Below are 22427 nucleotides of genomic sequence, written 5' to 3'. Positions count from 1 at the left end.
ATACAACGGCAAGAGGTATTGATTTTTCAACTTTAATTCCTTTGAACTTTAATGTCTTTGGACTTCAACATGAAAGTGGATTTAAACTTTGATTTTTAATTTCTCCTTGGGAATTTGATATTTGGTGGGACTTATATTAAAATTCAAAGCATCTCTACATTGCTGGCATTTCATTATTGGAATGTCTCTATTCATTTTTATCTCTGTGATGTTGTTTAATCTTCCCACAGAACCTCTGATTTGCTATGTTGGACAACATAGCTGGACATTGTTTGGAATAAGAAATAAAGCTGAGATTTAATTTTAAATCTTAGGAACATAGTGACCCCAGATTTGATTTAAATAATCTGCTGCTCTGACTCATTTCAGGGCCTCTTGGTGTAATATATACACAGCTCAGCAGGAATTCCAGATGATGCCCAAAAAGTGCCATCAAGATGGAAGAAAAACTCTCTTGACAAAGTGCTTAGCTCCTGCTTTGGGGAGGGAGGTTATGCCTCTGGGTGATCCCAACCAAGAGGCTAAGAGAGAACAGGGTGGGGGATGCTAGTGGGAGAAATACCTCTCCTCTGTTCCAATGCCTCCTTCTCCAAAGCGTGTGTAATGAATGTTATGCTCAAAACTTCTCTTGAATGAGCAAGCTCACTTGGAAGACAGAAGCAAACCTGGCTTCTGTCAGCAACAGAGGTTGGGTTTAGCCATATTGGACACTTTGTTTTACCTATCAAACCATTCAGAACTCATGCGGGGCAGAAGATGTTGCTTATTAGGGATGTCATGGAATAAAGAAGAGAATGGAAGAGTAATTCAGCGGACAAGAAATTTCACATTTCTGCAAGATGCAAAACAGACGGAGGTGAGTTGGCAGGTGGAGCTGATGGGGAGGCCAGTCCAGCCCAGGATACACACAGAGGGGACTCTATCTCAATGAGGAGACTGGTATTCTTGGTTGAATCCTAGGAAAGATTCATCCTCAGAGAGAGCAGGTATGTGCGGTGTAGAAATAAGAAGCTATAAAAGGGTGATTGATCGAAAGAAAAGTCACAAAGTTCTCATTCTCCACAACCACCAAGAATACCCAGCATTCAGGAAAATACTGCCCTCTCCCTACGGGTCAGACACATAAATAAGACAAACAACTCAGAAGAATCTCCAAAGGGATTGACTGTATCGGGGAGAATTAAAAAGCTGACATGGACATCCAAGCCTTAGAGAAAAGCCCACCTCATGAAGATACTTAGAGGATTCCCCATGCAACAGCTCACTCTTACCTGCTTGCCCTGGAGTGAAGCTGTGAGATTAGCAAGTTTGCCAGTGTGCACAGAGCTCAGACAAACTCTATATTCCTCCTGTCTTAAAAATAAACAGAAAAATGAATCCCATCACACACCTAAAGTAAGCCTGCAAAATCAATGAGAAAGGCTACCATAAAAAAAGAAAAACTGACAACAGAAAAAGTTGAGATAATTCACACAAGAGGAAAAAAGCCCTTAACTCTAAGTAATAAATAATATATTTAGAGAAATTCAAGAATAGTCCACACTTATAAAACAAAAAATTAGGGCTATAAAAACCACAGAAGTTATTTTTAAAAATTTTTTGGATGATATCCCTCTGCAAAAAAAAAAGCCAGATAGGTTGGAGAAACTAAACGTTAGGTAGTGAAGAAATCTTTCAGAATAGATGAAACAAAGTAATGAGTTCCAAATTACATGAGAGGAATACTCCAAGAAGTTCAAAATTTGACTAATTCCAGAAAGAGAGAACAGAGAAAATAGAGGCAAAGGCTTTTTTGTTTTTAAGAAAAAGATACTTTTCTGAAACTAAAGAAGGCCATTACTCTTGAAACTAAAATTTTCCAATACCAATACATTTTTTAAAAGGGCATACATCTACATTATTATCAGAGAATTGCATAATATCAAGGATAAAATAAAACTATAGAAAATATTCTTGATGAAAGGGACTTTCTATCCGAAATTCTACATCTGATACAATCATGTGTGAAGGTGAAAGATTGATTTTTTTTTTTTCAGAATTTCATCGCCTAATCATCCCTCTTTAGGAACGTATGTCCTTGAACTGAGAGGGAGACGGTAGATTATCAGAGACAGGCGTTCTAGTTCATGACTGCTGTGCAGCAGATCTGGAGAGAACATCCAAATCTGTCTTGAAGACAGAGGATTCTGGAAGGAAGGTCTATGGAGAAAGGAGAGAACTAGTGATGACTGAAATCACCGGCAAGGTTGAATTCGTGGCCTGTCTCTTTACTTGAAAGGAAAAACCATCTGGGTCTGCAAAGAACAGGACGGAGGAACACACTCCATTCCTAGAACAGCAGAGCTCTCAGGGACACTTGCTTTCAGCCAAAATAAAACTTGTTTATTACGTTTTATGGTTTAATAAAAACAGTTTTATTATGATTTGTAAAGCACTTTGAAATCTTTAGTTGGGCATTTCAAAATTTAGGTCGATTATTTCCATATTTAGAGAAAGAAAGATTATATTAGTCAAGCCCAAAGGACATGCCGCATTTCTAATCAAAGTTTATTCGCTTAAGAATATTTCAAGTAATGGCTAGTGCAGAATAGCTTCAACTGGGTTTAAATAAAATTCTGATTATCATCTCACAGTAATTATTGCATAGGAAGAAAATTATTTATTGTAAGGCCTAACAGGCAGCAAAGTATCTTCTGCCATGAACGGATATTGCAGTGGAAATAGGCAGCTGGTTTTTTTCAGCACACATGTTTATGTGCTGAATGTAAATGTATGTAAATATCTCACTTTTAACATTTTGTTATGGTTTAAACAGTTGGCCCAGTAATACTCAATAAATAATTTAAAGCTTTGCAAGATCATTTCTTTCTTTTAGTCTTCTATTATTTATAATTTGGCACTCTGGTCATTGTAGGGTTCTTCTGGATACATAGCAAGGTCTAATTTAAAACTTGGTTTATAAACCATGCTTTATTTTTAAATCACTAAAACCGTTCTTTTGAATATTTGTTTATAACACATCCCAGTTCATAGATATTTGAGGAGAAATTCAAAGAGGGACCTCTCCCTCCACCCTCCTGTAATTTTTTATTCAACAGACATTTGTTCTTATGCATGAGATAATAAGCAGAAAAGAGAATGCACCAGAAAAAACTCCCCTGTACTTGTGGGGCTCCTGTAATGTACTGAGTTGTTATTCCTTGCTGAGCTCCGTATTAGGTCTGCTGGAGAATTGCAAAGGAAGTAAAAGGCATAGTTGTTACACTTAAATCACTGTTTTATTTAATTCATGCATGGATATCTAACCTAATTCCAAAACGGATTTACGGCGGCTCCTTGTGCCAACAGATGTGAAGCCAGCATTTTTTTCCTCGCACACTGCACCCCCCCAAGCATCCACTCCCTTGCGGCTCATTGCCTAAGTTTCTAAAATGTGCACACGTTTGTCGGGGACGTCTCTTTAAATATTTAGCAGCCAGTACTGCATGTGTGTGGACTATTCGGAGCAAGTCCCAACCATGGCAATGGGCACTGGTGTCAGCATCAAGGCAGCGGGGCTGTGTGGTCAATCAAGGGCACACAAGCCTTCGTCGAGCACCTGACAGCTGTAGAAATTCAAAGGTATTTGAGAAATGACTAGGGAATGGATGAAGTGCTCAGGTTCACATGGAAAGGCTCACCATTCTAAAGAGTCTATCAGACTTGGGAAGAAACAGGAGTCTCAGAGAAGGAAGAGTAGAGAAAAAGAAAAAAGATCAGGGAAATGGAGGATTTGATGACCTTGAGGTTAAAGCAGGTTCTCTGTACTACCATACTGGATTTCTGGAGCTCTGCAGGAGGTAACAGAACCCAAGCTTCCATAGTCCACTCTGGCCAAGGACCACAGGCTGGTGCTAAAGATGCCGCTCTAAGGCTTTCAGAATCGAGTTCCTTTTGTCTCATTTTACTTTTGCTTCAGGCAGGGGACTCAGCGTTGGCTATATTTGCAGGATTGACGCAATGTCTTTGCAGCATCAGCTGAATCCCGGGGGATTCCAGGCACCCTTAGATCCCGGCTAGTGAGGAAACGTAGAAGGCTCTGTCACCATACTGGCTCACAGCAGCAATTCCTGCCACACTGAAATGTTCTCCCAGATATTCTCTTCCAATTCCTTTCCTAGAGGGGAATCTTGGCCAAAGGGCTTGCTGTTTGACAACAGTGTCCATGGGGTAACTCCAGAAGCCATGAACTTCAGCTGGTCAAATTGCTTTGATATGTTTTTCTTTGAGAAAGGTGAAACTCATGCCTGAAGTTCCTCCAAGTACAATATGAGCCTGCCTCTGGAAAGGCAGAAATCATCTACTGAGGTAGCAACCACCGTCCCCCTTAATTGATTTGGCTGTCCCCACAGAAGACAGCACTTCTTCTAGAAGGAGACGTGGGGAAAGCCTTGACCAGCATATGCTGATGAAAACACAATGGGTCATGATGAGACAGTGGGTACAAACTTCATTCTTCTCAAAAGAAGCAAAATAAAAGGTGTAGTCTCTGTATATCAAATTCTTGCATGCTTCCTACAGCCCAAGTTTTACCAGGAAGAGAAATAAGAGGTCACTTGCCTTTGATGTTTGCAAATGGGGCTCACATGGGGATTTCTGATGTTGTCCAGGCATATAGAATGGGTGACATCTGGGAAATATTGGAAGCAGTGCTGAAGGCCATGGGTTTGCAGGCAGTCAGCTCCTTTACAGCAGCTTCAAAGAGCAGCAGCTCAGGGCACGTGGTTGCCAGTCATGTCACCTGACAGGCATATTGGGTTTCCTTTCTGTTCTAAGTCATCAATCCTCTCAGTCTTTTGCATATGACTGTCTTTTGCAATAAGAGAGGTCACCATAGAGGGTATACTTCTATAAATGGGTTTTGTGTTGGAGCAAATTCAGATTTAAAAATCTAATTCTTTTCAAGTCATGAAATACATACATACGGTATACACAGAAGGTGCTCTGTGGGCCTTTGGCTCTGGTGGCTTCATGCATCCAGTGGCAGGGTTTTACTACACAGAGACATCATGTTTCTGTCACATGTACTGAGTCACTCTTTGCAGATATTTCCAAACTTAAATATAACCCATAAAAATAAAGACGATGTTCACAGTCAAAATGGCAGGGAATATTCTTAGTACATAACTCACCTCAAAACTATGCAAGACATCATACGTAGACAATAATAATTTTACCTTACCTGGCTCATAATTTTAGTGTGAAACATTACTTTAATAATATGGTAATCCTTAACAACTACTTTTTTCCACAAAGGCAATTCTCCATTTACAGAAAGATAAGAAAGCAGGAAGGAAGGAAGAAGGGAGGGAGGGAGGAAGAAAGGAAGGAAGGAAGGAAAGAAACAATTTGGGTCTAGTTCTAATTTAGTTAAGAGTTTTAAAAGGTGCAAATTTAAGAAAATATACTGAAGTTGAGAGTCTTGACCCAGGACTGAAAAAAGATTTATGACTCTTTTCTTAAAAACACATCTGCATATACTTCATCAGTATAGCTAAAACAAAATTTTAAAGACAGCTCAGTGGAATCGTGGATCATTAAAAGATCTTTTTGGAGAGTCAACTTTGCAACCTGTTTGCCAAGTAATTGCTTATAGGAGTAGTCTAACGAACCAAAAATTGAGTATCACCTAGAACACCAGTGAACATAATCAAAAAGAGTAAGCATTATAAAAATCTGAAATCCCATATTGAGGCCACATGTGCCATTAGCACTCCAAGTAAAACTGTACATTTAAAAAGTGAGGGGTAGCTGGGTATACTGGTTCAAGCCTGTAATCCCAGCACTTTGGGAGGCAAAGGTAAGGGATTGTCTGAGCTCAGGGGTTGAAGACCAGCCTGGGCAACTTGACAAGACCTCATCTCCACAATAGATCAAAAAATTAGCCAGGTGTGGTGGCACATGTCTGTGGTTCCAGCTACTTGGAAGGCTGAGGCGAAAGGATCACCTGAGCCTCGCAAGTCAAGGCTGTGGTGGCCATGAGCATGCCATTGCACTCCAGCCTGGGCGACAGAGTGAGATTCCAACTCAAAAAAAAAAAAATGTGATGAATAATAGCTAATGGTGAAAGTTTACTGTGTCCACATATATTCCAAGAAAGGGATGGGCCAAATGTTTTACATGGTCTCATTCATCAAACCCCCATAACTCTATAGGTGGGTACTATAATTATATATCCATTTTACAAAACCCCGAAGTCCTGTGACCATGGAAAGACTTTCCCTCATGTTTACCTTCCAAAAAATCCTTAATATATAATGATATAACCTTGGGACCTTTAGTGGTCATAAATACTTCATTTAAGAAATTAACTGCCAAGTACGATAAGCTCTCTGTTGTTACCCACCCTATAAACCAGAATATACGCCTTATTACCAATAACTCACATGCTTTATCCTTTAGTCAATTATTACTAATGTTATTCTAATGACAGCCCATGGGTATTGTAAGATGCTCAACTACTTTTTTCTTTTTGAGTTGAGTCTCATTCTGTCTCCCAGGCTGGAATGCAGAGGCATGCTCACAGCCACTGTAGCCTCGACCTGCTGGGCTCAGGCAATCCTTCCACCTCAGCCTTCCAAGTAGCTGGAACCACAGACATGCGCCACCATGCCTGGCTAATTTTTTGATTTATTGTAGAGATGAGGTCTTGCCAAGTTGCCCAGGCTGGTCTGGAACCCGTGGATTCAGGCAATCTTTTTGCCTCCGCCTCCCAAAGTGCTGGGATGACAGGCGTGAGCCAAGTTGCCCAGCTGTGTTCAACTACTTCTAAATAACTGACAAAGACTGACCTATGTTCAGTCTTGAGTGAGGGTTACACTTATTGGATTACTTACTCTGATCAATCCACATGTGTTACACCTGATACCATGTAATTCACTTTATTCAAAAACGCATACTGAGATGGCCTATGTTACTAGCACACTGAGAGGACCCAGACCATAATATGTGGTTTGCACCTTTGGGATCGTGCTGGATAATGGAAAATTTATCTTGAGATAAAACATAAGAAGTTAATAAGGATTCTAACCTGTGACCAGCTCCCGGATCTCCAGGTCGGTGGTCTTGCGGAGTAACCTCACCAGCGCAGGGATGCCACCGCAGTTTTTCAGGGCAATTTTGTTATCATCATTGGCTTTCCCATACACCAAATTTCTCAGGGCTCCACAGGCACTACGGTGGACTTCTGTCATCCGATGGTCTAGTAGGTCCACCAGGAGCTGTATGCCTCCTTGTCTCCTTATCTGAAAGAGTAAAGGACACATTTAACTTAGGGTGGAAGGCTTCACTGCCTACATCAAAACTTGGCGTTTATATAAAGTATCTGCTTCCATGAGATGCACTGAACTGAATTAACGCATACAAAGGGAAGAGAAAACAAGAAAGTGTTCTCCTTAGATTTCTATCACCTATACTTGCTTTAATTTCCTACCTACAAAAATTCAAATACAGGACAACCCCCTTGGATCCCTCCCACTGTGAGAGCTTTTCTGTCCTCTCAATCAATCCTGCTTCCAATAAAAAAAAAAAAAAATTCAAACACAGCTGGGCGCAGTGGCTCGCGCCTGGAATCCCAGCACTTTGGGAGGCGGAGGTGAGAGGATTGCCTGAGCTTAGGTGTTCGAGACCAACGTGGACAACATAGCCAGACCTTGTCTCTACAATAAATAAAAAAAATTAGCTGGGCATGCTGGCACACATCTGAGGTTCCAGCTATTTGGGAGTCTGAGGCAGAAGGATAGTCTGAGCCTAGCAGGTCGAGACTGCGGGTAACTGTGAGCTTGCCACTGCATTCCAGCCAGGGCAACAGAGTGAGACTCCAACTCAAAAAAAGAAGAAAAATCAAATGAATTTTTTTCAAGCTACAGAATTTTGGAAAGTTGATTTTAACTTCATAATGGGTGTTTCAACGTTCTTTCTATAAAAATATGCCACAAACTCATGGCATGAACAGATAAAGGAGGAAAAGGCATTAAAATGATCCTCTTTCCTTAGACTTATTAAATTTAACCACTGTCGTAAAGGACTGAGGGATTGATGTACAAAATGTTAAAATTATGCTTAATAGAGAAATGCCCCTATCATTTGGAAGGACCCAGAAGCTAATGAAAAGTCAGAAGAATTGACAGAGGAATTTTATCTCAGAAGACCTGGGTAAAAAGAACGTTTCTTACATGAGAGACAGAACATGTGAGGCCAAGGCATGTTATGCTTAACTTAGGTATTAATAGCAACAACAACAAAAACACATTATATTTTAGTGTTTTTTTGGTCCAAAAAATAGCAATTTTGTATAAGTAAGCACAAAACATTTTTGCAATGTATTTCCAGATATGCATGTTCTCCTTGTTGCCCTTAGATTTTTGTGAACAATGTTAAACTTTAAACTGGAAACATAACAAAGTGGCTAGTTAACTCTGGGCTATTTCATGAGATGAATTAGGACAGCTGAATCTGAATACTTCTGTAATTAAGTGGGGAAACGGCATTATTTATTCAGTAATATCCTTCTCCTTTGCTTTCTTTTTTTTTAACTTCAATATTCCTTAGGGGTTGAAGGATTGGCATCTTCTTCGAAATATTTTTTTTCCTTTTTCTTTCTTTCTTTATTATATGCACAGATGGGGTCTTGCAATATTACCCAGGCTGGTCTTGAACTCCCAGGCTCAAACGATCCTCCTGCCTTGGCCTCCCAAAGTGCTAGGATTACAGGTGTGAGCCACCATTCCTAGCCAGGATTGGTACCTTCTCGACTTCATTTAATTCTTACAGAAAACTCATTCAGCCAACAGATGTGCCTGGACACACAGCTACATCCCCCAGTTCTTTCGATGGAGGTCAAGTGCAGCCTTCTCTAAGAGGTGACTCTAATCACATTGTTTAAAACTGCAATTGGAACTGCAGTCCGTCCCCAAGCCTGCATTCTGGTCTACCTTCATCTGTTATAGAATTCTTCATAGGACCTGCCAAGTTTTAACTTATTTATTATGTTTATTATTTTTAAATTTCTGAGTTGGGTCTCACTCTGTCACCCAGGCTGGAGTGCAGTGGCATGATTCTGGTTCACTACAGCTTTGAACTCTTGGGTTCAGGCGATCCTTCCGCCTCAGTCTTCTGAGTATCTGGGACTACAGGTACACACCACCACACCAGGCTAATTTTTTGATTTTTTGTAGAGACAAAGTCTTGCTATGCTGCCCAGGCTGGTCTGGAACTTCTGGGCTCAAGCAATCTTCCCACTTCAATCTCCCAAAGCATTGGGATTACAGTCGTGAACCACTGCATCCAGCCTATGTTTATCACCATTTTCTGCTTTTCCTATTAGAACTGCATGTTCTGGGAAGGCAGGTCTCTTTGTTTTGCTCACTGATATATCCATATCACTATCCCTCTCAAGTGCAATACCAGACACATAATAAATGTTCACTAAATATCTGTTGAATGAATGGGATTACTTGCTACACTGGTGTTTCTCAGATATGCTAAAACAGTACTTTTCAAAATTGAGTAATATCCCTCTTTAAAGACAAAAGAAAATCCTTTTGTGAACAACCAAACATATATCCAGAGGGTTCAGTCCACTGGCACTTCCTTCACCAGCTTCTACACTAAATGAGGGCACACCTCATTCATACAGGGTGGACCACTGAAAATTCAGAATATGCCTACAGGAATAATTTCATTCAGCAACAAATAATAGCGGAAATGCTGAAATCCTCGGTTAATTCTTGGACCTTAAGTCCCTAATTTGGAAACCATGAGTGTAGTATTTGTCGTAAAATACCTGCCGTGAGACTGGGATCAGGGAAGAAAGAAGGAAGGACTCAGAGGGACCTGAGTGTCCTTGAGCAGGTTATGTGAGCACAGACTGCCGGGCAAGAGCACCCGGGGAAGGGAATATGAGGGACTATGGGATCAACTAAAGAGTGGAAAAAAAGTAGCAGGAAACAACTTTGCCCCCTATGGGTTTACCAAGGACTTGCTTCACACCCACCCACAACAGATAAAGTTTGTATCACTATTTACGTGTATCCCATAAATATACCCGGATTATATCCACTTTACCGTAACACTTTAGAAGAAATATTCTGCTTGAACAAAAAGGTTAAACTATTAATGTCATTTTCTCTGCGTGTGTATATCTGCACGTGTGTGATTTGTTGGGTTTCGTGTTTGAATAATGATGAAGCCATTAAATAATGACAAAAGTCATCAAAGAGGGAAGAAATCTATTCTTACAGTGAAATCTATCCATTATATATTTAAAAAGAGTATCATAAGTAAATACAACTATCTTTGTATTTTTATATGTATATTTTTAGCTATATTTGATATTATAATGAATATTTCTAATTTATGATCATATATCTCCATTCATATGACTTAATGAATTAAGCTATTAAGATATTATTCCAAAACATTACAAGAGAAAATGAATTCAAAATGAATGCAATATGAATTCTTAATGCTATAATGAGAACACAAGGTTTTCAGTATGACCCTAATTAATGCCATATACCCAGATTTATAATGAGATCTTAAGTTCTATTTTAACCTTGTTAGAGAAACACAAATAAGACAATAACCTCCTTCTTTTGCTCTTACTTGGGGTCACCAGATTGTTCATATGAAACACTTTTGCTTTCTTGGGGTTGAATTTTATCTGAGAAGTGAGACTCCCACTTTGGTTTTCTGAAGCCAAACATTAGCCAGAGCTAGTATTTATTTGTTAATAGGATGGCCAGGTCCTTGGTTCTTCTTCCTCCTTCTGCTCTCTCTCCTCTCCCAACAGGCCTGGAAGGCAAGTCCTGAGGTGGACTTCTGCATTCTTCCTTCTGGGATGCTGTGGATGGGTCTGTTGCTGTCTTATTCCATTCCCTCTGCTTTGCTATTCTCCTGGACACTCCCTCCCTGTGATTTCTTACACCCAACCCTTCTAGTGTCTTTTGGTACCTAACCTGAAACATTTTTAAGCTTTCAAATGAATCTATCATAAACATTAATAAAGTACAACTTTTTGAAAAATGATCTTGGGAAACTGTCTTCTTTGAAACGGCACCTTGATTTCTTCTCCCTCTAAAATGGCGAGCTGCCTAGGTACAACTAATTTCCCATGGTTACCAGCAGGCCGAGCCCAGACTTCTTAAGATATGATCATTGCAGGACAGTTTATCCTTGCACCTTACTTCCTTACTCATCCTCATGCAGAATTCTTGAAAATTCAAATCTTGAAAGATTCTAAGATTAGTGTTATTAAAGTCAATATAACACCAGCTTATATATATCTAATATTTATATTTATAACAATAAAATACAATGCACTGGAATGTCACAGGGTAATAAGTCAATACATATTTACCAGATGAATGTAAGAATTGTGCAGTTGGTTATTACATGTTCATTTCCTTTTTTAAAAAACTACTTTTAAGTAGACCTTATTTTTTAGCGCAGGTTTAGGTTCACAGCAAAACTGAACAGAAGGTACAGAGCTCTCATGTATTCCCTGCCCTCACACAGGGATTTTATCATTATCTTCCCCATTGTCATTGTGCACCCTAATGGTACATTTGTTATAGAGATGAGCCTACATTGGCTGACACCTCATCACCACCCAAAGTTCATAGCGTTCAATGGTCCAAAGTTACGATAGGGTTCATTCTTGGTGTTGCACATTACATGGGTCCTGGTAAATGGATAAGCATTACAGTATCTTTTACTGCCCTAATAATCCTCTGTGCTTTCCTATTCATCCTTTCCTCCCCGCTAACCCCTGGCAACCAATGATCTTTTTTCACTGTCTCCACGGTTTTGCCTTTTTCTAGAAATTCGAACAGTTGGAATCATTTGGTACATAGCCTTTTTAGACAGGCTTCTTTCTCTTAATAATATGCACTTAAGGTTCCTCCATGTCTTTTCATGACATGTTATCTAATTTCTTTTTGCAGACATCCTGAATAATATTCCATTGTCTGGATGCACTATAGCTTATCCATTCACCTACGGAAGTTGCTTCTGAGTTTTGGCAATTATGTAATAAGCTGCTTTCAACATTAATGTTCCGGTTTCTCTGTGCACATAAGCTTTGAACTGCTTTCGGTAAATACCAAGATGTGCAATTGCTGGATTGCATGATGAGAATAGCGTTAGCTTATAAGAAACTGCCGCTCTCTTTCAAAGTGACTGTACCATTCCACATTCCCATAGACAGTGAGTGAGAGTTCCTGTAGCGCCACCTCCTTGTCAGCATTTGGTATTGTCGTGTTTGGATTTTTTCCATTTTGATGGGTATATAGACGTCTCTTCTCTCTTTTTTTTAATAACACTTCATCTGGCAGCACATATTTTAAATGCGTATGTAGAGTGATTACATAAATGCCCAGCATGTGGTAAACAATGTTGGTTATTTTATTTTTTTTTACTTTAAATATGTGGGGTACCATTCAGGGTTAGGTATACAAATGTTCAGTGTTCATTATGCAGGTCCCCTTGTTGATGAGGTGTGTCCTCCACCTCCCCTGGCAGTTTCCACTACTGCCAATCCCTTTCTTAAAGTATTACGATAGTTGTTTAAGGTCCACTTATGAGTGAAAATATGATCTCACGCTTTTAAGACCGCCTGTGTGATGTGATGCTAAGACTTTCTCACTGAATCCTCTTGGGAAGGTATCATCATCTCCTACTTGACCAGAAAGGAAGCAGAAGCACAAAGTGAAGCCACCTTCTGAAAGTTCCCTGGGTCTAATACATATGCTTTAATTTCTTTGCTTTCAAATAATACAGGCAAAAGCAAGATTTAAGCTAGTTTTCCAAAGATAAGTGCAGAAAATACCTTTTGGGAAGAAGAATTAATAGCAACGTGTAAAGGATTATTCATGTCTGCTGGGCTAGAATACAGGGCCTGTGCTTGGTGGCGCCAGGGGAGGAAAAAAAAGACGGCCTGTGTGATTTGAATTTATAGACGTGATTGAATCAAAACAATGTTAAAATACATATGGGGAGATGATCGCTCCATTTGGATCTGGGCTGAATAACTCTCACATCTGCTACTTTTCTAAGCCTGATAGAATTGGAGAATGATCGGAAAGGGTTCTTCCTACATAACCTGAGTAGATAGTCTTAAACGCATTTATTAAGTGAGCCTTTGATAGATGGCTGACTTAGTCAATTGTTCCTGTGTCAACAGCTCACACTTAACTTTCCTTTGAGATGTGAACTCTAGGGTTCTAGATGGTGAGCAGAGTGTCCAAGGAATAAAGAAGATGAGGCTGGTGAACCCCCATCTCCAGGGGAAATAAAAAATGAATGAACCTACAAAACAAAGCAAAGTCATCCCCTACTGCCTGTCTCCTCAGGTTCATTACAGCGAGGGCATTCTTGAACCTGGTGTAGGCAATCTCTTGGGAACGAACATGGGAATGCCTATGCACAGAATCTATGAAGCTCCCTCAGTTTGCACCAGGAGAGAATGAAAAATGGCTTCCAAACAATCCACTGTTTTGAAGGGTGCTTACAATTTAAATTAGAGAGTATCTAAAAATCATTTCAGAACAGGATGAAGTGGGTTTTTTCCTTGCCTTTTCCTTACTAGGCAGAATCTATCTTTTAAATCAGAAAACAAATGGATAGGTAATGAACAGCAAGTACAAGAAACATGCAAGTAATGCATTAACACCCATAGCAAAAAACAGGGCCTCACCACTTAATAGAATTGTTACTCTCAACATAATCTGCATTTATTGACAATAACATATATTTGCCAATGAATTAACTATTATTATTAAATTGGTATCAACACCAAGGAATAATTTATAGCATATCCACCTACAGCAGTGTTGGGATGTTTATGACAGTCTTCATAAACTTATAATCACGATGATATATAGTGGGTTAAAATATTACTTTAGGCATGACGTGGTGGCTCAGCCTGTAATCCCAGCACTGTGGGAGGCTGAGACGAGAGGATTGTCTGAGCCTGGGGATTTGAGACCAGTCTGGGCAGCATGGTGAGACCTCGTCTCTACAATAAACCAAAAAATAAGCCGGGTGTGGTAGCGCATGCCTGTAGTTCCAGTTACTTGGAAGGCTGAAACGGAAGGATCGCCTGAGCCTAGCAGGTCAAGGCTGTGGTGGCCGTGAGCGTGCCACTGCACTCTAGCCTAGGCGACAGAGTGAGACTCCAACCCAAAAAAAAAAAATTACTTTAACAGCTTGCAATAGGATTCCTCTTGGGAAGTACCTGTCTACATTAAAAAAAAAAAATACTACGACAAGTTGCTTTGAGGGCAGTAAGACCCTGGTGGCATGACCTACTAGATATTCTGGGCAAAGAAAGAGATTGCTCACCTGCACTGCATTTGAAAGGGTGGGGGTGGGGAGGCTTGGAGCTGTGGAGGAGTGAGGAGAAAAGGCTGGAGTAGCTTTAGTTAACCTATTGATTGGTGAGATAAGGACCTCAAAGCAGATAAGGACCTGGTTATCCATTTCTGTATGCCTCTCAGAGTTCTTTCATTTTAAGCAAAAGGGATATATCTTTGGATTTTTCCGGTTACTGTTGAAAGAACTAGGTTGGCCGGGTGCAGTGGCTCAAGTCTGTAATTCCAGCACTTTGGGAGGCCGAGGCAAGAGGATTGCCTGAATCTGGGGGTTTGAGACCAGCCTGGGCAACTTGGTGAGACCTCATTGCCACAATAAATCAAAATATTAACTGGGCATGGTGGCACATGCCTATAGTTCCAACTACCTGGAAGGCTGAGGTGGAAGGATTGCCTGAGCCCAGCAGGTGGAGGCTGCAGTGGCCGTGAGTGTGCCATTGCACTCCAGGCTGGGTGACAGAGTGAGACTCCAGCTCACAAAAAAAATACCAAAAAAAAAACCCCCCAAAAAACTAGGTTGGACCTAAGGTTAAAAGTAAATTATAATAAATTTTATTTAAATAAAATTTTAATAAAAACTTTAAGATACATAGGAAACCGCAAAATCACAATGTCTGAGAACTGGTTAAAGAAAGATTAACAAGAAGTTTTATAAATTTTACTAAATTTCCAATAATATACTTTACAATAGTATTGGTTTGAAAAAAATAAAAAAATGAATACAGTTGTTATATATTCCTTGTTTTTTTTATAAAGAAAATGTTACTTTATAGCAAAGATTATGAAAACAATAAGAAATCTGAGACAAAAACTGCCTACATAAACTTCACCAATATTTTTGTGCTCAAGTTATTTTTCTGGTCACTAGTCATATCCATTTAAAACTTTTACATACTACAATAATATTATATACACACATACATATCTCTGTAGTCTATATTTTTACTTATATTATGCATCCATTTTGCCCATTTTATTAATCCATTATTATTATTCTATTCCTTTAATTCCTGTTATTTTATTTATTTATTTTTCCATTTCTATTTTAGATTAAAGGAGTGCATATGCATGTTTGTTCCATGGACATATTGTGTAGTGGTAGGGATCGGGCCTCAGATGACCCATTTCCCAGATAGTGAACATTGTACCCAATAGGCAGCTACATCCTTTATTAATATTAAGAATTTAAATAACTTTCTCTGCTTAAAAATTACTAGAATATAAAAAGTTTGTGGATCCAAAACTAGAGGTTTATCACAGGTAACTGAATCTCACTTTTCAACTTTAACGTAGAAATTGCATTATCATGAGTTTGCAAAATACATATTTTTTACCTTACTAAATTTCCTCCTTACCCAACTTATTGGAAAGTCAGTTAAACAATCAATGTTTCCATAAAATCTGAACTGATTTGTGTTCATGTAGTTGCCTCTGAGTAACATAGAAGGGTGTTTCAGAAAGGCCAAAATCTTTTTCAGTTTTATGGTAGAAATTATTTTCAAGAATCAGTCTCTCTCTCTCTCCCGCTCAATCTTTCTCTTTCTCTCTCTCTCTCTCTCTCTCTCTCTCTCTCTCTCTCTCTCTCTCTCTCCCTCCTTCTCCCCCACCCCCAGTTGATGAAATGGTCTGTGTTCTCCATTCAATAGATGAGCCAAGAGGACTTACATTTCTTCTTCAATTGTGTTTTAGAAAGGGAGTATAATGTAATGCTTGTGAGTGCTGACATTGAGCTTGGATCAAATCATAGCTCCTCTCTTCAAACCTCTGTCCCCTTAGGCAAGTTATCTAGATACCTATACAACATGAACAAAATGTAAACCTACCTCGCAGGTTGTTTTCAGGATCAAATGAGATTTCGAATGTGAACTATTTAACAAAGTGCTCAGGAAATACTATCTGTCACGGAACCACCCACTCTATCAACTTTTTAAAGAATATTCAAAATCGACCTATCACTTGGTCAAAATATGAGTTAATTTAATACTATGTTGATGTTATAACATGTGAAAGTCTGTGAAAGGAATACAATTCAGAACGATAATTTCACATATTGGATTTAGTGTGCAAAACGTATACATCTAATAAGTCTCTTGTTACTGTGATCACATGCAGTGAAGTTCTCTAGACACTTACCCTGTCTGAGAATGAAGCAGGCATGGAGGTCAAATGCACCTCGAAGCCACTTTTCTGGTGACTGGGAGCTGACATCCTCCATAACACACTTGTCAGTCGTCAGAATCGCGGAACACCAAAGGTAAGTTTCAACTTTACTCTTTAAGCGCACTCATGAAAGGCCTTTCTTTTTTGTTTAACAAGAAAAAAAAATCTCCAGTGATTTCCCAAGTTCCACTTCTAAAGACACCACTCAGGAAATGTGATCGGACTATTACCTGGTGTGAGTTATGCGCTGTCCTTATAGATACTGAACACAAAAATCAGAAAGCAAAGTCAATGACAAAGCCTCGAGCGAGTCTCTCTCTCTTACTGCCTTCCAAATTGAACTCAAATGTTTACTCTCTATTTCCACGTTTGGATACTGCATGATATTAAAATCCCATCGTTTTCTCTAGGTCACAAAATATTGACAAAATCAGATTAGAAAGCATTAAAGTCATTCCAGGGCCTTGAATAACCTGAATGTTCCTTGAATACTTTTGTAATATCATCATTCAGAGGCAAATATTGTGTGTGTTAGTGATGGGGGTAGATTTCTCCTCCCAAGATCATGCTTTTCAGGTTCAAAGGCTACACTTGATTTCTCTCTCTCTCTCTCTCCTAGATTATACTGTCTCTGCAGATCTGTAATATACAGTCTGTTCAGGCAGATATATACTGTTTTTCATAGTAGGACATTTAATCTATTGAACATTTTAAACAATACATGCAAGGCCTAATGTTATTTGAGTTAATTATATCAATGGCATATAGTTAGCACCACAACCTAAAATAAAAATTCACTGTCTATAAAGGTGGACGTTGTTTAAAGATGACATTCTTTCTCTCCCACGTCTCTAGTTCTGATCCTTTTGGCTTCTTTTGGGTGTTGACAGATAGCTCTCGTCCCACCCAACTGATTAAGTGGAGGGTTTTCCTTTGGGGCCCTGATTTGGTTCTTTATCTGGACATAAAACTCACCACTAGCCTTTCTTTGTTTTTTACGAGTACTTGCTTTATAATTAGCTAAGCAGACTATTTGTACTTGAACGTGACTCTTAGAAGCCTGTCACTAGGATGATACCTAAGCAATTTAACATTAGAATAATCTTCATTTTAATCCTAGAATACCATGAGACACCATTTGCCAGCCTTATTATTTAACTTTGCTGTGGATATGGTGATCAATAAAGTACGATAAAAAAGACCTAAATAAGAAGGAAGTCTACTTATTTACTTAAGGGAATCACATCTATCAAAATAAATGGAAAAAATTTTGAAATTAATAAGATAATTCAGTAAAATAAGAGCTTAAATTTTTTTTTTTTTTGAGTTGGAGTCTCATTCTGTCGCCCAGACTGGAGTGCAGTGGCCATTCCCGGCCACCACAGCCTCGACCTGCTGGGCTCCAGTGATCCTTCCGCCTCAGCCTTCCAAGCTGGAACTATAGGCGTGCACTACCACGCCCAGCTAATTTTTGATTTATTGTAGAGATGAGGTCTCACCAAGTTGCCCAGGCAGGTCTCAAATCTGCAGGCTCAGGCAATCCACTCACCTCAGCCTCCCCAAGTGCAGGATTACAGGCTGAGCCACCGAGCCCGGCTAAGCTTAAAAATTTTTTTAAATAAAATATTCCTTATGGATATATAGACACAAACATATATTTCCATAGTGTTCTTATATACTAAAAATTCACAGATTTTTAAATAGAAAATAGCCCCCATTCAAATAAATGACATGGTAATATGAATTGGGAAGTTTTGGTATGAAGAAAGTTGCATATATTTACTGAAATACATAAGGGCAGATACAAATAAATGTGAAGGGAATACCACATTCCTTCAGTATTATAAAGATTTCTGACCATGTGCAGTGGCCAAGCCTGTAATCCTAGCACCTTGAGAGGCCGAGGCAACAGGACTGATTGAGCTCAAGGGTTCAAGACTAGCCTGGGCAACTTGGTGAGACCGCGTCTCTACAACAAATCAAAAAACAAGCCAGGCATGGTAGCACATGCCTGTAATTCTAGCTACTTGGAAGGCTGAGGCAGAAGGTTTGCCTGAGCCCAGCAGGTCAAGGCTGCGGTGGTTGTGAGCATGCCACCGCACTCCAGCCTGGGTGACAGAGTGAGATTCTGACTAAAAAAAAAAAAAAATTTCCATTGGTTCCCAAATTAATTAAAAATTAAATAAAATGTAAAAACTAAAGCAGTTCCAATCCAAAACCCAAGTTCCAGTCCAAAACTCAATATGTTTTAAAGTTGTTTTTGGACACAATGATACTATACTTTATCTAAAAGAATGAAGATAGAAACAAAATCACAGGAAAAATAAAGAATTGTAGAAGGATGAACACATTCTAAAGTACAAATACATAGAACAATATGACAACAGCCCAAAAATCAAAGAACAACAATGAAAGAGAAGAAAAAAATTTACATGTTTATAAGACTTTAGACTCTCATCACTGAAGCAGGTCAATTCACTACCTAGAAACAGTAAAAACAAGCTTACCATGTAAGCTGAAAGATGGCATTGGCTTTTTTTCAAAGTTACACAAAGTGAATTCCAGATGGATTAGAAATATGAACATGAAACATAAAACATAAAAGCACCAGGAAACTGTACCAATGTATATTTAAATATAACTGGGAAGACCTAAGGTTGACACAAAAGCCAGATGTCATGATGAAAAAGACACAAACACACACACACACGCATGCACGCATATATGTATGCTATAAACGTATTTAAGAAGTGAGGGAAGAAGTAAAACATTGTTGTCTAGGAACGTGGTAGGCACAAAATTTGGATGCCTGGCATTGCTAAATTCCTCTTAATTTAACTGATGTATTGGGTAGAAAATGATACTACTTTTTAGATTTAATTTGTATTTTCCTGATTACTAGTAAAGTTGAATCTTTGAATAAACTTTTCATCTGAGGAAAAGAATCTACATGAATAAAATTAGGGGACTTTACTGAGCAATGTAAACAAAAACATTAATAAACTTAATGAAATGCCTTGTTCGTGAATAAAAAGAGTAAATATTCAAAAGGCTATATATTCTCCAAAATTTAATTATAGCTTCAACACAATTTCATTCAAAATTCAAATGAGATTTTATTTTGGGATACAACAAAATTATTCTAACTCTCCTCTGGAATCTTATGCAATCAACAAAACAGTAAGACTACTGCAATAAGGAGAAATACAAGACAGAAATTATTTTATCTTATTTATAAATATTACATAAGCTTCAATCATTAAAACCTAGTGGTACTGATGTAAGAGTCAAGATGGTTCAGCAGAAGAGAATGGATAACCAAGAAATAGTGTTTAGGAGCTGATGTGTCCTAGAAAGAATAAATTACAAGCCAATGTTTAAGAACTGAATTACACAAATAGGTCTTAAGGAAGTTGATTATACATCATGTCCATTCCAGAAATTTAAGAACTGAATATACCAAGTAAAGGCAAAAATAGGTTAAGCGAATACTATATGATTTCAAGGGTGAGCAAGGAGTCCTGAACATAAATAAGAATGGAAGCAATTTATTACCAAAAGTAATAACTGTCTATAGATACAAGATATTGCTCCAGTTTTAGTATCCTAGCTATACTAACTTTAAAGTTTAAGTATAATTTAATACATCCTCATAGGGAATCACTGAAGTTAGGATATATTTTCAGCTGACAGATGGTTCAGATCTTCACTTCTTGCTTTACCTTTCTTTTTTATCTCCTCCCCTACATTCCCCCCAACAATGAGACTAGAGTATAACATTGAATAGTTTCATATAGATTATCTATCTGTCTGCCTGCCTGCCTGCCTACCTACCTATCTTTATCTATCTATCTATCTATCTATCTATCTATCTATCTATCTATCTATCTATCTATCTATCTTATCTATCTATCTTAGTCAGAGTCTCACTCCTGCCCAGGTTGGAATGTAGTGGCATGCTCATGGTCATCACAGCCTCCACCTGCTGGGTTCAGGCTATCTTTCTGCCTCAGCCTTCCAAGTAGCTGGAACAACAGGCATGAGCCACCATGTCCAGCTAATTTTTTGATTTATTGTAGAGAAGAGGTCTTGCCAGATTGTCCAGGCTGGTCTTGAACTCCTGGGCTCAGGTAATCCTTTTGCCTCCGCTTCTCAAAGTGCTGGGATAACAGGCATGAGCCACTGCGCCCGGCTTTCATAGAGATAACTTATATAAAGCTGTAAGATGGACTGAAAACAAATACTCTTCAGATTCTGGTCTTTGTTTTTTAAAATACTTAATCAGTCATCTCCCTTGAGTATAAACATCTACTTTTTAGATGAACAATTACTAATTTAATATTTTATCTCTTCGTTTGGAAAAGATATAATCTGCCATATATGCACATGGCACAGCTAACATCACATATTGTTCAACATCAAAGAAAATTCTAGATGAGCTCACATGAATTTTAAAAACACACACCTTAAATTATAACTTGATTATTTGAAAATTATCAAAAAACATCTCAGAATGTGAATATTAGAAACCCACAGATATCACCCACAAAGCTTTCATTTTGTAAGGATTGGAAAGTTGCTCATTTGGCAAACATTTGTTGGGGGCCTAGTCTGTTCAAAGTGCTGGGATTTAGAGGAGGATAAAATGGGCCAAGACCCCAGCTCCTTGAAGGAGCCAGGAGACATGGAAGAATCAGAAATTAAGAAAAGAAACCAACAAGCAAATAGGAACTTTTCAATAGCAAAAAACAGAGGCAGCTTTATTTGGAGGGGGACCTGGCAGTTTTCTGGTCATCTTTTTGTATTTTTCTTCTTTAAAAAAATCAGCCAAATTGTAAAAGCTTCAGGTCCACTAACACCTGGGTCCTGTCAGGAGATAAGAACCATAAAGAAGAGAAGGAAAAAAAGGATGGGGAGCCTGTGATGGTGTTGCAGGGGGCTGGGTCAGGGGACATTTGAGAGAGACCCAATGACACAAGGGGGTGAGAGAAGGTTCCAGAGAGAGGAGAACAGGGCCAGGACGCCACTGTGCTGGAGCAGAGTGAAGGAGAGGCAGTGAGGAGGGAGGTGGGATAAGATTGTACAGACCAAGGTTTATTCAGAGGAAGACAGTGATTCGAGCTGCCCCCGTCACCATTTTGAAAACTCTGAATGTGCTATGTGAGAACAGACTGGCCACCAGGGAGGGCCACTGTCATTGTCCAGGTGAGAAAAACACTGCAATAAAATATGGTCAAATTCTAAGTCTGTTTTACAGGGAGGGTGGTGGATACCAGATCCGACCAAAAGAAAGGAGTGATGAACAGTTACGATTCGGGGCCTTTCCCTTTTAATAAACAAGTGCATTGATATCATCACAGAAGTAGTTTTTGATTGACTGACAGATGGTAAAGACACAGGAAAGACTTAGGAAAGCCACAGTCACTCATTTACCTTTCTACGTTATTGGCATGACAAAAATGACACATTTAAAAATTTGCTGAATTGGATCCCACATATTTAAAATAAAAAATTAAAAATAAATAAAAATTAAAAATTGCTATTCTTTTGTTCATGCAAAATGGAAAATAACATCTTTCTAAAATATAAAATGATGCTGATATAGACACAGGAATGATAGAAAAGTTGTTTTGCATCTTAGATAGCCTATGGTTATAACAAATCATGGGTATTAAAGTAAAAGTAATATATTCCAAAAGGAGTCATAACTGACAGGTAGAGAAAACTTTTCTATGCATTTATTTTGCTTTTAATTTAAAAATACCTCAATTTTAAAAAATGCTAGTCACTGCTGGGTATGGTGGCTCACGCCTATAATCCCAGCACTTTGGGAGGCTGAGGTAAGAGAACTGACCA

General features: G+C 38.7%; 1 protein-coding gene across 3 annotated transcripts in view; it reads right to left on the bottom strand.

Moving 5' to 3' along the window:
* The window catches only part of CTNND2 (catenin delta 2), a 981613-nt gene that overhangs the window by 244959 nt on the left and 714227 nt on the right, over positions 1–22427 (bottom strand). For all 3 annotated transcript variants that reach the window (XM_021711379.1, XM_021711381.1, XM_021711380.1), the window contains one exon: positions 7070–7283. In XM_021711379.1, coding sequence (XP_021567054.1) covers positions 7070–7283 — 214 coding nt within the window. The remainder of the gene's footprint in view (positions 1–7069; positions 7284–22427) is intronic.

The sequence above is a fragment of the Carlito syrichta genome, unplaced genomic scaffold, assembly GCF_000164805.1.
Source record: "Carlito syrichta isolate Samal-C Ts95f unplaced genomic scaffold, Tarsius_syrichta-2.0.1 Scaffold302126, whole genome shotgun sequence".
Classification (NCBI taxonomy): Eukaryota; Metazoa; Chordata; class Mammalia; order Primates; family Tarsiidae; genus Carlito; species Carlito syrichta.
This window is presented reverse-complemented; position numbering and strand designations above follow the sequence as displayed.